This window comes from Orcinus orca, chromosome 13 (assembly GCF_937001465.1).
Source record: "Orcinus orca chromosome 13, mOrcOrc1.1, whole genome shotgun sequence".
Lineage (NCBI taxonomy): Eukaryota > Metazoa > Chordata > Mammalia > Artiodactyla > Delphinidae > Orcinus > Orcinus orca.
The window spans coordinates 13,387,895-13,405,608 of record NC_064571.1 but is presented as its reverse complement, the minus strand read 5'-3'; the positions used below and the strand labels follow the sequence as shown (position 1 = coordinate 13,405,608).

The following is a 17,714-nucleotide window of genomic DNA, read 5'->3' as shown; positions in this document are numbered from 1 at the left end:
ACAAAAGTCAAAATGTAGAAATAGAAATGTTAAGATAAGGATAAATCCATAAAATCCACAACGTACACTAACTTTTCCATTTCAAAAGCCTATCTACTGGGACTTCCCTGATGGCACAATGGTTAAGAATCCACCTGCCAATGCAGGGGACACGGGTTCGATTCCTGGTCCGGGAAGATCTCACATGCTGTGGAGCAACTAAACCCCATGCACCATAACTACCGAGCCTGCGATCTAAGGCCTGTGTGCCGCAACTACTGAGCCCGCGTGCTGCAACCACTGAAGCCCTCGCGCCTAGAGCCCATGCTCCACAACAAGAGAAGCCACCACAATGAGAAGCCCACGCACCGCAGCGAAGAGTAGCCCCTGCTCACCACAATTACAGAAAGCCTGCGTGCAGCAACGAAGACCCAACACAGCCAAAAAAAAAAAAAAAAAAAGGCCTGACCAAGAATCTTTTGAAAGAAAAGTAACTTCTATTTGTGAGGCTAAAAAGATTGGTAGGCAGCAGAATCAAAGAATCCACAAAACTGGAAATAAAGAGCTAATGAAAGATATGAGGTCAGGTTAGGAACAAAGCAGGAAAACTTAGAATGTTAGAAAGAAGTGATAGAAAAAAGATGACTTGGTTCTTTCATGGATTACACAGCGTATTGTTGCTAAAGATGTCCCATATGTGTTGCTGCCTTAGAAACTAAAATTAGTTCTTTCCACCTCATATTACAGAGAATACAGGAGAGACATGAAAAAGCTTCACATGAAAAGAAGTGTGCTAACACTCTGCTTTAATGTAAGGATAATTCATGGGCAGTAATACATCTTAAAACAGTTAGGAGAAAGATATGAAGCCATTAACATGTATTATTCAGAAAATAAACTCATGAATTACCGAGAAGATAGAAATCATAAGGGATATAGGATGAATTAATTAAATTATAGAAATTCATGTTTCCTTTTGTAGTGTCATTCCACATGCAGCATCACCAAAAAAGAAATCAACCTGGATTATCTTTTATTATTACCAACCCATTCCAGAAAAATAATGAACTGACCAAGTGATGGAATAGCTAAGTCATATACCCATTTATTAAAGTCACATTTTCCCCAAATCAGTAAATCTAGACATCCTTTCAATGACATATAAAGTCTAAAGTGCTAATTATCAGTTATATGCTACCTGAGAGTTAGGTATTCATCTGAGAGTATAATTCATCTGAGTAAGAAAATGATATTGGAAACCTGGGAGAAAAAGAGGAAAGAACTTTGATGTGCTTAAATATTTCTTATCCAGGATACCTAAAATAAATGCAATATGAAGAAGATTGAATTGTTTGGGATCTATGCATCCTCACAGATTAAAAAAAATGACAATGATAGAGCAAACTGAAATGAGTCAGCTTCTTTTAAAACAAATAGAAAAGAATGATAATTCAAACTGTTAAAAACTGAATTCTTGGGCTTCCCTGGTGGCACAGTGGTTGAGAATCTGCCTGCTAATGCAGGGGACACAGGTTCGGCCCTGGTCTGGGAGAATCCCACATGCCGCAGAGCAACTGGGCCCGTGGGCCACAATTACTGAGCCTGCGCGTCTGGAGCCTGTGCTCCGCAACAAGAGAGGCCATGACAGTGAGAGGCCCGCGCACCGCGATGAAGAGTGGCCCCCGCTTGCCACAACTAGAGAAAGCCCTTGCACAGAAACGAAGACCCAACACAGCAAAAATAAATAAAATAAATTAATAAACTCCTACCCCAACATCTAAAAAAAACAAAACTGAATTCTTGAATGTTATCCTTCACAAGAAATGAGATAAATATAATCTGAGCTGAAAGAATGACAAGCAACTGAGAGTATTTCTCTTCTGTTTTGAGAAGATATTTTCAATTAAGAAACAAAACAACATGGCCCTCTCTTAGGAGCTTAAACCAAAGTGTCTGTGCTGATTAGCTTAGCTAGCGAGTTCAGAGTGCTGAAGGCACTGTGACTGAGGTTTCGATCTCAATCTTCTCAGTTGCCCTGCCAGAGACTGTTCTTCCAACCTAAGCCAGCCATTTGACAGATGTAAGCCACTGGCCCGAGGGAACACAAGCCAGACAGTGGTGATCAGTGCAAATCTTGAAGGTCACTGGAAAAATTGTGTCTTACTGCACCATTCACTATTGATGCCTATGAAGTTTAAAAAAACATTTTCAGAGAAAAATAATTCCGTGATTAGAATTTATAATGTTTACATTCACTACCATTCGTTACTTGTTCTTCTCTTCATTCAAGTATCACCTTATCAGGGAATTCTTTGCCACTCTCTTGTCTCCTTACCCTGCTTATTTTTCTTCTTAGCACTTTCCACTAACTAATGTTATATTAAATATTTATTTAGTTAGTGCCTCCCTCTCCCAACTGGAATGTGAGCTGCCTGAAAGAGCAAGGACTTAGCCTGTTGTATGCTCTTGGTATATCTCCAGAGCCTGGTGTACAATTAACTGCTGAATAAACTGTATGAATTTTATAACTTCTTAAGGGAGTTTAATCCATGCTTACCTTTAATATGACATAGAAAAACAGTAGATCATTTATAAGCCAAGACTATAATGCTAATTAGTGAAGCAGAGTGTGTTCGTAGTCTATAGGCAGCACTCTATATACCAAAAGAATTTCCAGACTTTTGACACAGCTTTTTCCAACTTTGGAAGGTGTTCAGCATCTTTACCATTCATCTCTATGGGACCGTTCAATGTGTGGACAAACATGAGATATAGGACACAGGGCAGTGGGACTGGCTATTCAGTTCAATCTCAGGAATAAAACTGAAGTTACCAAAACCATTAAGTCTTCCTCGATCAAACTATCAGAAATAAATATCTGGGAAAAGAAATAGAATAACTATTTATAAATTAAGGCTTTAAAGATGCTACAGTTTATTTTTTCAATACCAATAATTTAACACACAAATAAAGTAGAATTTGATGGATAATGTATAGACAATACCCATACCCTCCTCCCAGTTTCTCTGTTTGTTAGACTTAAAAAATGCGGAATTAGATTATCTGGTGGGTAAAAGGTCAAACACAATAGGAAGGTTGCAAGTAAAGGAAAGGTCATGGATATCCAATGCAATCACCTGAAGAATTCCCAAATGTCAACCCGTTAGCCCAGTGGACTATAGTACTATTCTATCTTCTTTAGGTGTATATGTATTTATTTGAGGCCATGTGCTACAGAAAATCTATCTATCCACAATCATATTGCAAATCAGTGACAGGACCAGATCTGCAAATAAGGTGTCTGGACTCAATAGCTTTTTCTACCCTATTCTGCGGTCATTGTTCTCAGGAAGAAATATGAAGCAGCAATTATTTTGTTTTTTATGTCCTGAATCAAACTTTGCCAACCCCAATGTGAAATAACAAGAACACTGGACAAGAAATGAGGGGGTCTGGGATTTGATTCTGGTTCAATAATCATAATTTTAGCTGAATTCATGTTGTTAATTTACTTAATATGTTACTTTAAGTGAACTTATATTTTAAAAAATTTAAATAACTTTAGACTTTCCCTAAGCAAATTTATGAAATTCCATGTTCAATATAATATTGATTTTTCTAATTTACATAAAAATACACAAATGATAATGTGTGTCCACTCATTTACCATGAGTGGCACATAAACCACACTTTGGGAAGAACAAAAGATGATTTTTAAGGCCCTTCATAGCTCTCAAATTCTAATATGCTAATTAAATCTACAGTTTTGATAGCATAAGAGCTAGGGTTTAAAATTATAATCTCATCAATTTCATGAGCAAAGTAATAAGTTCCCCCACCATTCCCCACAATAGTTCTTCCTCTATAGGCGCAAAGTTGGCTATAGTTCTTTCTTTAGAAACAAAAATGATGAATTAAAAACTGAATTAAAAACTGGAGTTAACAAAAGCTGAGAGAAACAGTACAAATCACTAAATAAAAGGAATATATATGTGTTTCTTACTTTATAATGCAGATCCAACAACTAAAATGGATTTGCTTCTGCTGATTCTTAACAAAACAGTCAACCCTCTTTTCCCGACACTTCCCTTCCCCCACTCTTTAATTAATTTTCATTTTTGTTGGTCTGCAAAACCTCTTTCAGGGGACAGTGGAGCCTCCCTATGAGAAGTGAGTTATGTCTAAGCAACATGACACAAGTACACAGAAGTGTCACCAGCTGGTGACTACTATTTTGGTAAAAATAATTTCACTTCTATCACTGTTTCTAATACCTGAACCAGCCAGATGCCATCTTTTGTGTCTTCTACAAGCTCATAGAAGTGCATTTCACCACTGAAATTGGTACTAGAAACAGATTCAGACGCTTCTTCTTCTTTGAGTGCAGAATAAAGCTCACCTTCCATCAGGTCACCTGAAGAAAAGAAAAAATAACACTAATAAGATTGCAAAAATCTCATGTTCCCAACTTCAATGATAAATTCTATTTTATACTGTTAAAAAATTATGTCACTGTACTTTCATTGCACTCTACAGAAGAGTAGAACCTGAATACACCTATTTAAGATTCATACATTTAGTAAATATGTAAGAAGAACCTTCTATGTGTCAGGCAAAAGTGAACAAAACAGATAAAAATCCATCTCCTGATGGAGTTTATATTCTAGTGGCATCATCACATAATTTATTAGGAAATTACTGAATTTATGCCAGCCACAAAAGCCATCACAATATTATTCAGCTTTTGTCCAGGCATCAAATAATTTTTAAACAGTATGATTTATATACTTCTTTTTTTTTTGCGGTATGCGGGCCTCTCACTGTTGTGGCCCCTCCCGCTGCGGAGCACAGGCTCCGGACGCGCAGGCTCAGCGGCCATGGCTCACGGGCCCAGCCACTCCGCGGCACGTGGGATCCTCCCGGACCGGGGCACGAGCCCGTGTCCCCTGCATCGGCAGGCGGACTCTCAACCACTGCGCCACCAGGGAAGCCCAATATATACTTCTGACTGACAAGAATTAGAAATGGGTTTACAAAATTTGCTATCACCACCTGCGTAACATAGCAACAGGGCTTACATGACTTGGAGGTTAGATACAAAAGATTACCTATAAGAACAAATTCCATATTCATACACAAACTTACAGTGTAAATTTACACTTTGTATCATCAAATAAAAAGTAAAGAAAAACACGTCAAATTATTTTAACTTTTGTCTTAAATGTTAACAATGCAAAAACAAGCATTGTATCACGACAGCAGCAAAACCATCCACAACAAATATTTAAATTATTAAGTTAAATTGCTATACCAAGACTTCTCTGCTATAAAATGTGTGATCTGAGTCATATTTTTGTGAGCTGTGTGTATTCTTTAAATATTATGTGCACTCCTTGTACACTCAAAGTTACAAGTATTTTTAGGCCCAGAGGAAGGCAACACTAAATAAAAGTCTCAAGAAAAAAAATGTGGTATCAAATTACTTTACCATGAAAAATGATTTGGCTTGGGCAGTTAAGGTACTTTTCACTTCTAAACCTAGAAAGTTTATTTATTAGAGATCTTCTACTTTACTTTATTCCCCCTACCCTACATGCCAGCCATGGTAGTAATAAAAGTCACCATAAACCAGTCAGTAAACAAGAGGCATAATTTTATGCAAATAACACACAATTTTATGTTTTCTCTAAAGAAAAATGCATCACTTTTACAGAGAGTGTTCCCTCCTCTATCCCAGTAGTGATCTTAACCTTAATCTGCAAATACCTGAGTGCTCAAGTCCTCTGGAGTTAGGATTCTTGTCTATCATACTACATGGCTATAAGATACTAAATAAGGAAAAAAAAATTGTCTTGTAAAAGACACAGCTGACAGATACACTTGAAACAACAAAAAAAGACAACTATCAGTTTCAATTGCTTCCTACAGCAACCCAGAATGCCCTTCTCAAATTACAGTACGTTCCCCTTCCAGGAAGTGTATCTACACCAAGATATATTTTGTCCAGGGGTGAAAAAAATTAAGCCCATTTCTCACCCAATCCTACCCCAAAACCAACAGTTATTGAAAATGCATTCTTTAAGATGTTAAATGTCTCTTAGCTCAATTCTATCAATATGTCTCAACCCATTTAAGCGGATGCAGCCCCTGTGGCACAGAAGGGAAAAAGTAGTTTACACCCAGGATATAAGAATTCAAAAAAAAATCCTTACAGAAATATAAACTCTTTCGAAACAAACAAGATAGGCATTCACAAAAAATATTCACCTTATTTTCACCAAATTTAAAGTATGAAAAGCTAATACTGTGCCCTGTACACTTTCTCTATATTTAAACTCATTATTTAAAATTTAAATCTTAGAAAAATTTTTTTCTATTTAATTTTGTATCTATATGACGTGATGGATGTCCACTAAACTTCCTGTGATAACCATTTCATGATGTACGTAAATCAAATCATCATGCTGTACACCTTAAACTTGTACAGTGCTGCAAGTCAACTATATCTCAATAAATCTGGAAGAAAAAATAAAATATAAAACAAAATAAAATTTAAATCCTAGGCCTAAATGCCTCTTTGATATTAAGTATTCCAATGATGTTTTTCCCCTCCGGGTAACTTGTTATTACTAGGGTGACAAATGCTGCTATCTACAGAGAACGTTTTGGGGTTTTTCTTGTATACTTATGAATTTCAACTGACAAATAATGCTTTCCAATTTGTTTGTAACTGGGTGACATTTCCGAAATTTGAGAAAAACACTCAATTTAGTAAACAACACTAAGAAGCTGCACTTTAAACTGTTATTTTAAAATAACCTTAGGAAGACACACCAACACCCCTACAAATAATTCCAGCCCAGGCCCCTTCCAAAAACTGGGATTTACTTTTTTTTTGGTAGAAAACCTGGACAAAGGAAACCCGGGCAGCTCTGGAAGTAGTCTGCTTAACCCTTCCAGGTACCGCCTCATTCTGGGGGACCACCAGGTACGAGGAAGTACGGGTCGTCCCCTCCTCCGAGTGGAGGGGACCCTCGGGGAGCCGATACTCGCCTGACTTTTCCACCAGTTCCCGGACATCCTTCTTCTCGGGCAACCCCGAGTACCCCAGTCCCCGGCACTCCAGAATGGTCTTCAGCTTCTTGAAGCTCAGCGCCACCGGATCCACCAGCTGGGTGGCAAAGATGCCAGTTTCGTACCACACAATGGCCTCAAAAAACCTGGCCAGGACGAACAGGACCAGAAAATAGAGGAGCAAGAAAAAAAGCTTCAGCCACATCTTCCCCTGCGTCTTCGCTCTTTTCAGAGTGCTCAGAACACGGAGGAGAGGAGGGGAGACTGGGGGAGTGTGGGCGAGGGCACCAGCCTGGCGTGGGGTACGGCGCCCGCCGCCGTCACTGCCGGGCCATCCCCGGCGGGAGGCAGGTGGACTGTGCGGGGGTGAGGAACAGACCAGGAGGGGCAGAGGCGCAGAGCCTCGCGCGGGGCCTTCCAGTCAAGAGGCGAGAAAAATAAAGGGGGAAAAAATTTAAAAGTCCACCCATTAAACCCCGAAAGGAGAGAGGCGCGGGGAGACCCCGCGGGTAAGAACAAGATGAGGGCCGATTCCGCCGGCGGGGGGCACTGGGATGTGGCGGGGTCGGCCTTCTAGCACCGTAATCTCAACGGAGGAGGGGGGAGGCCAAAAAAATCATTCAGATTCACAAAGGAAGAGGGGGCCGGGCTGCAGGCTGGGGCCAGAGGGGCGGCGGTCCCGGGAGGCTGTTGGAGTCGGCCGGGCTGAGGCCGGGCTCCCGCGGCGGCAGTCAGGAGGGTGCGGTGCTCGGCGGGGCCAGGCCCGGGGCCCAGCGCGGGGAGGACCGGCCGCTGCAGCGCCGCGCCCGACGCCCAGGCTCCAGGCCCCGCCAGCCGCGAAGGCTCCACGAGAAGCGCGGCGGGGAACGGCGGCGGCGGCGAGTGCAGGTTCGCTCAGGCCGGCGGGCGGCGCCTTTCAGGCTGGCGGGCACCGCGGCCCGGCCCAGGAGGGGGCGTCGCAGTCTCTGCAGAGGGAAATGGGGCGCGCGAGGCGACGGTCCCGGAGAAAAAACGCAAAAATAGGCCCGAGACGTCTCCCCGGGGCGGCTCTCTGGCTGCCTCCTGGTCACGCAGCGCTCGCCCCGCTCGGATGGGCGGCGCGGGTTCCGGCCGCCGTCCCCGACGACCCCTCCCCCGCGCGAGGCCGCTGCCGTCGCCTCCGGACTAGAGGATCCTCGGCGGCCACGGCCCAAACCGAGACATAACAACTGACGTCGGCTGCGGGGCGGGGCCTCGGGCGGGGCCACAAGGGGAGCGCCCGCCGGGCGGCGGTGGGGAGGAGAGGGGAAGGGGAAGGAAGGGGGCGCCCAAGCCTGGGGGCGGGAGAGCGGCGCGGAGCCGCAGCCTCGACGCGGTATCTTCTGCGCTCCCGAAGTTGCCTCTCCAGTGTCTCCTCCTCTCTCTTTCCTTTTGCCCTGCAGATGTTTAGTAAGTGATTTTGTCTGAGGGTTGCAGTTAGGACTGTGTCGCTTTGTGTGTTTTTTGGTAAAAATGGGGCAGTTAATCATCCTCTTAAGTAAAAATAAGAGTACGTGTATGCCAGGTCCCGGTTAACTGGGAAGATTTTGGCGCAGTTGATTTGAGATGGTAGAAGGCGAAACCCAGAAAACAATGATTTTCCATCTCTAGGTGAGAATGTAGTAGTTTGCGCATTTCTGTGTTGCAGGAGATTTGGTCAAAGGGGGAGGCAGAACTAGGCTCACCCGTCCCTGCCCGTTACAAAGGCCTCACCACACCCCCTCCTCACCCGTCGCAGTTTCAGTCTCAGGGGCGTTATAAGCCAGGTATCGAAATGCTGAGTTCCCAGGGCAAAGGTTGTTGAGTGTGGATATGTCCCAGTGCAAATTTTCCGTGCGTTTTCTTTCATTACCCTCGCTGAGTGGGGCACCGCCAGCAAGAGGAACTTACATAAATTGAGTAACGTGGGTGAGCACGCAGTACGCGGTTCTGTATTTATTTAACCCCGGTAGAGCATACTCTTCCTGTCGATCTCTGTGCCAATCTTGAAGGAGAAGGGGATTGCATACATAAAATAAACAAGGCTGGCTTCTACCAGACCCCTTGATGAGGAAGAAGAAGACCCAGAAATTACAAGAGAAACGTTAGCCATTGTGCAAAGCTGTCAAATGTCCTGAACTAGGGGTGAAAGTTGTAGCGAGAAAATGGGTGTGATCCTCACGCTTGGAACAAATGAGGAATGGAAAGCAAAGAATGGACCGTGAGAATGTAGCCTCAGAGTGGTACCCTTTTAGAATAAAGCAAACAAAGGCATTTCAGTGTCCAGCTAGTGGAGGATTATTTAGCGGGGATGGGCCCAGGGACGAGGGAGAAAGAATCAGAGGAGGAGGTGTAGGAATGTACAACCGGCTCTTGGCCTCTGCGTGTGTGTCTTAACTAGCGTCAATGTGGCTTTGTTTCCAGGGCTGGCAGATCAACGTGGGAGGCTGTATTAAACATTCTAAAACGCTTGGTTCTGAAATTTCAGAATCCTTGGGCATGTCACAGTGATGCTGTTACTGGGTGATATTGCTGTTCAAACCTTGACATATAAAGTGATGTCCTTCACCTCAAAGAAATGTACTCACTGGAGAGGAAAGAGTGCAAGAGGGGCAGGTGGGGAAAATTGGGGTGGCTGAGGATGGAACCAGCCAGGCCAGAGTTTCAAATTGGAAAAATATTATAGAAGGGACTGGAAAGGAGTTACTAAAGAACACTTTGGACATTTCTTGTTTGTCTTAACTGCCTCCCATCCTCAACACCCTGGATTTGTTCCTCAAGGTTAAAACACTTAGGAAAGATTACAGCACTGATAAAGGAACACGCAGGGTTGGTGGGAAATAGGGATATGGACATTTACATCCTCTATTGATGGGAATGTACAACCTTTCAGGAGAGCAATTTACAGCGCGAGTTAGAAGGCCCCCTGAAATATATGCTCTTTGGCACAGTGATCTCACTTCAGGGAACTTATCCTGAGGAAAGGATAGAATGTGTGCACAAAGATGCATGTGCAGAGTTTTGTTATTATTGTAAAGTTAATAATAGAAAAAGAGAGAAAAAAAGGGAAAACCCAGGTGAACTATTAGGCAGCTACTAAAAAGAAAGATAACTGTATGCATCTTTATGTGATGGGATTTAGATGATTTAATTTTTTTCTCTTGTGCTTTATCTCTATTCTTTTTCTGAAGTAATCATACATTATTTTTGTAATTTAAAATTGTGTTTTAAAACATAAAACAGCAAGCCAGAAGGGAGTGGCAGGACATATTGAAAGTGTTGAAGGAGAAAAACCTGCAACCAAGATTACTCTACCCAGCAAGGATCTCATTCAGATTTGATGGAGAAATTAAAACCTTTACAGACAAGCAAAAGCTGAGAGAGTTCAGCACCACCAAACCAGCTCTACAACAACTGCTAAAGGAACTTCTCTAGGCAAGAAACACAAAAGAAGGAAAAGACCTACAATAACAAACCCCAAACAATTAAGAAAATGGGAATGGGAACACACATATCGATAATTACCTTAAATGTAAATGGACTAAATGCTCCCACCAAAAGACACAGATTGGCTGAATGGATACAAAAACAAGACCCATATATTTGCTGTCTACAAGAGACCCACTTCAGACCTAGAGACACATACAGACTGAAAGTAAGGGGATGGAAAAAGGTATTTCATGCAAATGGAAACCAAAAGAAAGCTGGAGTAGCAATTCTCATATAAGTTATATATATATATATATATATATATATATATATATATATATGTAGTTTGCTTGAGTGCAGTGTTTTTTGTTTTCTGTACTGAATTCATTAGCATGGGTCGGTATAAAATTTAGCATAGGTCAATATGTAATTTGTAAACTAATAAGGTCTTAAAAGTGAGGAATTAAGTCTTTTAAATTTAATTATTTATTGTAAAGAGCAGAATAGCATACATAAACAGGTGCCTAAGGAAAACTTGTATTCTAATATGGAACTCTCATGAACACCTTTTTTTTTTTTTTTCTTCTAACGGTATGATAGTAGGCCATTTGATTATTTTTATGGCTTTAACTTTACAACAATGAAATATTCGTAAATTTTAAAAAGTATTTTTCTTTATTTGATGCGGGTGGGATACTGGAGAAATGAAAGGTCAAACATCTATTGAGGAATCCATACTTGTCTATATATTGTGTACTTTTATTTCAAGAACTGATTTAAAATTCCTAAAAGGATGCTATAATAAGTTATTATGCCATTTTACAGACTGAATTAAGTGAATTTCAGGGAGGTATGAAACTTGCCTAAGGCTATCCAGCTACCAAGCGGTAGAAGTGAGAATTAAATCCAGGTATACCTATAAAAAAAAAATAAAAAAAAAAAAAAAAGAAGGCGAGGGCAGCACCAGGGTATGGGGTTGTTAGTTTTATAGGGGTGAGTAATTTCATACGCTGATGAGAGGGAGGAGTATTCCAGCTATTTTGGGGAAGGGGTGGGGATTTCTAGGAATTGAGCCACCGCCCACTTTTTGACCTTTATGGTCATCCTTGGAACTGTCGTGGCACCTGTGGGTGTGTCGCTTAGCTTGCTGATGTGTTACAATGAGTGTATACTGAGGCTCAAGGTCTAGTGGAAGTAGACTCGTCCACCATCTTGGACCTATTTTGTTCTAATCAGTTTATGTTGTGTCCTCGGGCTATGTAATTCTTTTAAAGGTTGTGCCCTGCCCCCTTTCCTCCTGTTTCATATTGAATATATAATATTTACCAGAGTATGTTTTAATAATTAATACATGATATATTGTATAATTAATTTATATATCATATATATAATGATATCTATAGGTATTTGTTCTAATAAGTCATTAAAAATAAATGAATATTCAAAAAAAAAAAAAAAGAATGCTTAAGACAGGAATAAAGACACAGACCTACTAGAGAATGGACTTGAGGATATGGGGAGTGGGTAGGGTAAGCTGTGACAAAGCGCGAGAGAGGCATGGACATATATACACTACCAAACGTAAAATAGATAGCTAGTGGGAAGCAGCCGCATAGCACAGGGAGATCAGCTTGGTGCTTTGTAACCGCCTGGAGGGGTGGGATAGGGAGGGTGGGAGGGAGGGAGATGCAAGAGGGAAGAGATATGAGAACATATGTATATGTATAACTGATTCACTTTGTTATGAAGCAGAAACTAACACACCATTGTAAAGCAATTATACTCCAATAAAGATGTAATAAAAAAAATAATAATAATAAAAAAAAAATAAAATAAAAAAAATAAAACATAAAACAGGGACTTCCCTGGTGGTCCAGTGGGTAAGACTCCGTGCTCCCAATGCAGGGGGCCCAGGTTTGATCCCTGGTCGGGGAACTAGATCCCGCATGCATGCCACAACTAAGAGTCAGCATGCTGCAACTAAAGATCCCACGTGCAGCAGCTAAGACCCAGTACAGCCAAAATAAATAAGTAAATAAATATTAAAAAACAAACAAACAAAAAAAAACCCCACTAGAACTGCTGCCCTCGTCTTGAGGTTTAGCAGCAGGGATTCATCCTCCAGGACTCTAAGGGAGGTGTGGGCTGTCCTCCCATGAGGATGATTTCAGTTTCCACTATGCCTAACTGGGCAGATTAATTAGAATTTCTGTTCCAAGACCAGGATGACAAAAGGATGTTTGAAATATTTATCGTTTTTCATAATCTGTTTTTCTAACAGCTAGGCTGCTAATCTGGGTTCAGAATCTCAGATTCTGTTCATTTGTGGGATGATTTAAATGCCTTATCATTTGATATTGTGGCAAGAGCATGGGACCCATAATTGGAGGGGCTGGTCCAGTGTAGACTAGTATCTACTAGCTGTGTCACCTTGTTAAGAAGTCACAAGACCGCTGTGAACCTCATTTTTATCACCTATAAAATGGGAAAGGCTGCTTACCTCATGAAGCTGTTGTAAAGATTAAATGAGGTAGTGAATGTAAAAAGTGCTTTGAAACAAACATACTGCTTGTATTTAATTTAAAATAAAGAATTAATTTTAGAGGAAAAGAAAGTCAATGCCTTTGGTTGAGCTGGATGAAATAAGGTTATTTAACTTAGGGTCCAAAGAGCCCTCCCTTCTTATTTTTATTAAAGTATTTACCCATATCAAGTAACACTCCAAGGCTTCAAAATTGGGACAATTTTGAGAGTGGAAGGGGCAACGGTAACAAAATTATGCCAGACTATCTAGGATAAATTGGGACTGTCCCAGACAAACCCTACTTATAAAAAACAGATCCTCTGCTTGTCCCTACCCACTCTGATTCCCATTCCTCAGAGGCAACTGCCTTCAATTCTATTAAGTATTTTTCTCATGTTTACTTCTGTATTTCTTAATAATAGGTTTTTACTGCTCTTCCTGATTTTTCCATTTTATACATTATCTATTGATTTCTTACCATGGAAGATGAGGAATGATCTCTTTGACACCCTTCATTCACACACCATTTCTCGCCCCTCGTTCCCAAAGCGATTATATTACATATTCACTTTTATATTAATGTGTCCATATAAATCTTGTTCATGACTGAACCACATCATTTATATTTCCTTTCTTGTGCAATTGTTCATTTTTCCTGGAGTTAATAATTAACTCAAATTTTGGTTTGTTCTATTTTCTAGGGCACTGTCCACTTATTCATTCCCAAACTCTCTGAACTATCAAATTACTTAGATGGCTAATCTATCAATTCCATGTTTTATTGGAAATAAACCTGTCCTTGGTCCTCCTGCTCTAGGCTAGACTTGTTACCCTGCAGACCAATTACATAGCTATTGTAATAGCTATGTAGTCATTCCAGGACTACCCTTCACTTCTCTTCCATGTTGGATCCTGTTTTTTTTTTTTTTTTTTTTTTTGCGGTACGCGGGCCTCTCGCTGTTGTGGCCTCTCCCGTTGCGGAGCACAAGCTCCGGACGCGCAGGCTCAGCGGCCATGGCTCACGGGCCCAGCCGCTCCGCGGCATGTGGGATCTTCCCGGACCAGGGCACGAACCCGCGTCCCCTGCATCGGCAGGCGGACTCTCAACCACTGCGCCACCAGGGAAGCCCGATTCTGTTTTTTTGATCCTGGTTACACTTTGTTATTTCACTCCCTTGTTTGCATGGAACACAACTACAGTGATTTAGTAAGAAAGTGAACTTTGGAGACCTTACACACCTAAAAATTCCTTTATTCTACTCTTATTCTTTTTTTTTCCCCCAAACTTAAAAGACTTGGAAGTCTATTACCAAAACCTCCTTAATACCCTTCACCAATTCACCAGTTGTTAACATTTTTGCTGTACTTGCTTCATCATGTCTTTATTTTGAATATGTGTATATTTTTTCTTAAACCACTTAGGAGTTAGTTGCAGTTACTCTTCCTATTTGAATGATAGTCTGGCCAAGTAGAGACTTCTAAATTGGAAATCATTTCCCCTCAGAATTTTGAAGGCATTGAACCGCTGTCTTATGGCTTCTGTTGTGACTGGACCGTTCTCTCTGTAATTTGACTCTTCTTTTCATCCTTGGTGTTCTGAACTTTTATGATGATGTGTTTTAGTGCAGGTCTCCTTTCCTTCATTGTGTTCAGTGCTCAGTTTCAATATGGCAACTCGTGACCTTCAGCTGGGAAACTTTTCAATAATTTCTCTGTCCATTTTCTCACTTTTGTGGATCTCCTACTAGTGAGATATTGAAACTCCTAAATCAATCCTATAATTTTTTCTCTTCTTTCTCCAATTTTCCTCTCTTTGCTTTTTGTTCTACTTTTCCAGAGATTTCTTCAAATTTATCTTTCACCCCTTCTAGTGAATTCTTAACTTTGTATATCATTTTTTTAATTTTCAAAGGCTCTTTCTTGTCACAGGGATGTGCCTTTTCTGTAGCACCCTGTGCTTTTTGTTTTGTGTATGCAATACATTCTCGTATCTCTCTGAAGATAGTGGCTTCCCCCCTAAGGTTTCTTTTGCTCTTTGGGTCAGGGTTCATTTTCTATTTGTTTGTTTTGGACTTCATCTTTCACGTTAGAAGCTCACCTTAACTACTTGGTAATTCTTGACTCTCTCCTTGTTCGTAAGTTCATAAATGTGAGGTACTAAAAAGCTCATTGGAAGTTCTCTAAGAGTGACTGGGGCTCACTTAGGGTGAATCAAGATCGGGGCCCGGCCATTTCACTAGAAGGATGTGTAAGTCTTTTTTCTTGGGCTGTTTGTTTTTGTCAGAGAGGAATCCTGCCTGGAAAGTACAGGTTTCACTGTCAGCATCAAGGGACTGGGTGGGAGGAGGCTGGGGAATATCAAGTCTCAGCCATTAGGCTTGAACTTCATACTACAGTTTCCCATGACGTTCCTCACCTCCCTCACAGAGCTATGTCCATGTTTTCAAGTCCAGAGCCTCTTTGTTCACTTCAGAAGGTAAATGTCACATCTTCCTCTGGGCTGGGAGCGGGGAAAGTGCCTGGTTGCACCAGGTTCAACTATATCTTATGAAACTTTTAGCAAATCCTCTAGTTTTCAGCCCCGCCCAACACCCTGGGCTTCCAAAGTGCTGTGTTTCCAATTTCTGGACTTTTCCTAGGTTCTCTGGCACCAGCTGTTTAACATGGCAGAGGTGGTACCACAGATCCACCGCACCACTGCCTCTTTCCAGGAGTCTAGGCAGACCAGCTTGCAGTCTTTCTTGCAGGTAGATTGGGTAAGTGACTGAATTCTGGCCAGTGGGAGTCAAGAGGAAGTGATGTGCACCCCTTCTAGACCTGGCCCTCATAAACAGCCTTGAGCCCTCTCTAGATTGGGTGGCCAGGGAGAGGGGTGGGCCCAGAGAACAGCCTGAGACCTTTACCTTGGGGCCCCTGGGATTTGTTCTTCTCTTCTGCCTCTCTTTTTTGCCCATAGAGCTCTCTGCCTCCAAGACACAATCAATTCCACAAGCCAGAGGAACAAAAGTGGGGCTGGCAGGGACCTCAGAATGGTAGACAGGGAGCATGGGAAAACGAATCCCAACATTTGCTACTTTGCCTGCTGGTGGGGGGCAAGGAGAGGGGCAGATAAAGACAAAGGAAATAACCCCATTTTCCTCACTTTGTTCTCTAACTCCATTATCGAGAACACATTTTGGTAAAAAAAAAATGGTAAAAATGGCTAGAAATGGTTAAAAAAAAAAGGCTAGAAATCTAAGTGCTATGGGTAGATTGAGTAGATAGACTGGGTGTTTATCATCGTATGTCTGGTTGATATACCCAGCTAAGCACAGATTTGAGGCAGGTAAGGGGGCAATTTTAAGTCTATCTCCTGTGCGTAAATGTATTTGAGATTTCTTATTTCAGGGACATAAATGTTCACTTCATGAGTAACTAATAATAAAAAGGATGATATGGGTAGAGCAGCTCACCCTCCAGCAATTTCTCCTGGGATCACTTTGCCAGATACACACTGTTGTGAGGTGATGCCAGGCAGTGCATACATCCACCCCCTGAAACCTACTGTCCCCCTGGCTTCTCCCCTCTCTTCCCATAGATCCTCTGCCCTTTCTGGACCCTCTCCTCCCATACTTCCCATCCCTGCACAAGCCCCCTACCTAAGGAATCTTCTAAACAATTAAACAAATTTAACTTAAAATTTATAGGATCTATTTCCTTATTACCAGACTAATAGGTTTGCATTTTGAAAGCTTACTATTGGACAGTGTACAATGATGTATTTATAGCTGATCTGAATATGGCATTTATGATCATTAAAAGAGAACAGTTGGGACCTCCCTGGTGGCGCAGTGGTTAAGAATCCATCTCCAATGCAGGAGAGACAGGTTCGAGCCCTGGTCCGGAAGATCCCACATGCCGTGAAGCAAATAAGCCTGTGCGCCACAGCTACTGAGCCTGTGCTCTAGAGCCCGCGAGCCACAACTACTGAGCCCATGTGCCACAACTACTGAAGCCCACGTGCCTAGAGCCCATGCTCCGCAACAAGAGAAGCCACTGCAATGAGAAGCCTGTGCGCCACAACGAAGAGTAGCCTCCGCTCGCCACAACTAGAGAAAGTCCGTGTGCAGCAACAAAGACCCAACGCAGCCAAAAATAAATTAATTAATTAATTTTAAAAAAATGAGAGAGAGAGAAGAGTTAAGATCAAGCCCTAGGCATGGAGCTACCTAATTACATTTTAATTTTTTTCCTGTGAGAAAATCAGACTTGCCTGAGTGCCTTCTCCAGGAACAGTCCCTGCTGTGATTGTGAGAACTGCCCGTCCAGTCCTTTCTCTGTGGAGAGGACCCTGTTGACTGACTATGACCATAGCGTTCGTACCGCGTTGCGTTTTCCAGTGCACTAGGCCCTTATCTGCAGGAATAAGCAACGTCCTGAAGCGATATGCAGAGACCTGTTTGGCACTCAAGCCGGAATCTTCAAAAGGAGGAACCTCGGGCTTCCCTGGTGGCGCAGTGGTTGAGAGTCCGTCTGCCGATGCAGGGGACACGGGTTCGTGCCCCGGTCTGGGAAGATCCCACATGCCGCGGAGCGGCTGGGCCCGTGAGCCATGGCCGCTGAGCCTGCGCGTCCGGAGCCTGTGCTCTGCAACGGGAGAGGCCACAGCAGTGAGAGGCCCGCGTACCGCAAAAAAAAAAAAAAAAAAAAAAAAAAGGAGGAACCTCTTTTC

General features: G+C 42.1%; 1 protein-coding gene across 5 annotated transcripts in view; it reads right to left on the bottom strand.

The window, feature by feature from the left end:
* RNF103 (ring finger protein 103) overlaps positions 1 to 17,714 on the bottom strand; it is a 105,751-nt gene that overhangs the window by 17,987 nt on the left and 70,050 nt on the right. For 4 of the 5 annotated variants that reach the window (XM_049695884.1, XM_033431340.2, XM_004271587.4 and 1 more), the window contains exons 1-2: positions 7,033 to 7,258; positions 4,254 to 4,393 (exon numbers count right to left, since the gene is read on the bottom strand). In XM_049695884.1, the coding sequence (XP_049551841.1) occupies positions 4,254 to 4,393; positions 7,033 to 7,258 (366 nt within the window). Of the gene's footprint in view, positions 1 to 4,253; positions 4,394 to 7,032; positions 7,259 to 17,714 lie in introns of those variants that run through there. The other variant, XM_049695883.1, reaches the window with a different exon arrangement.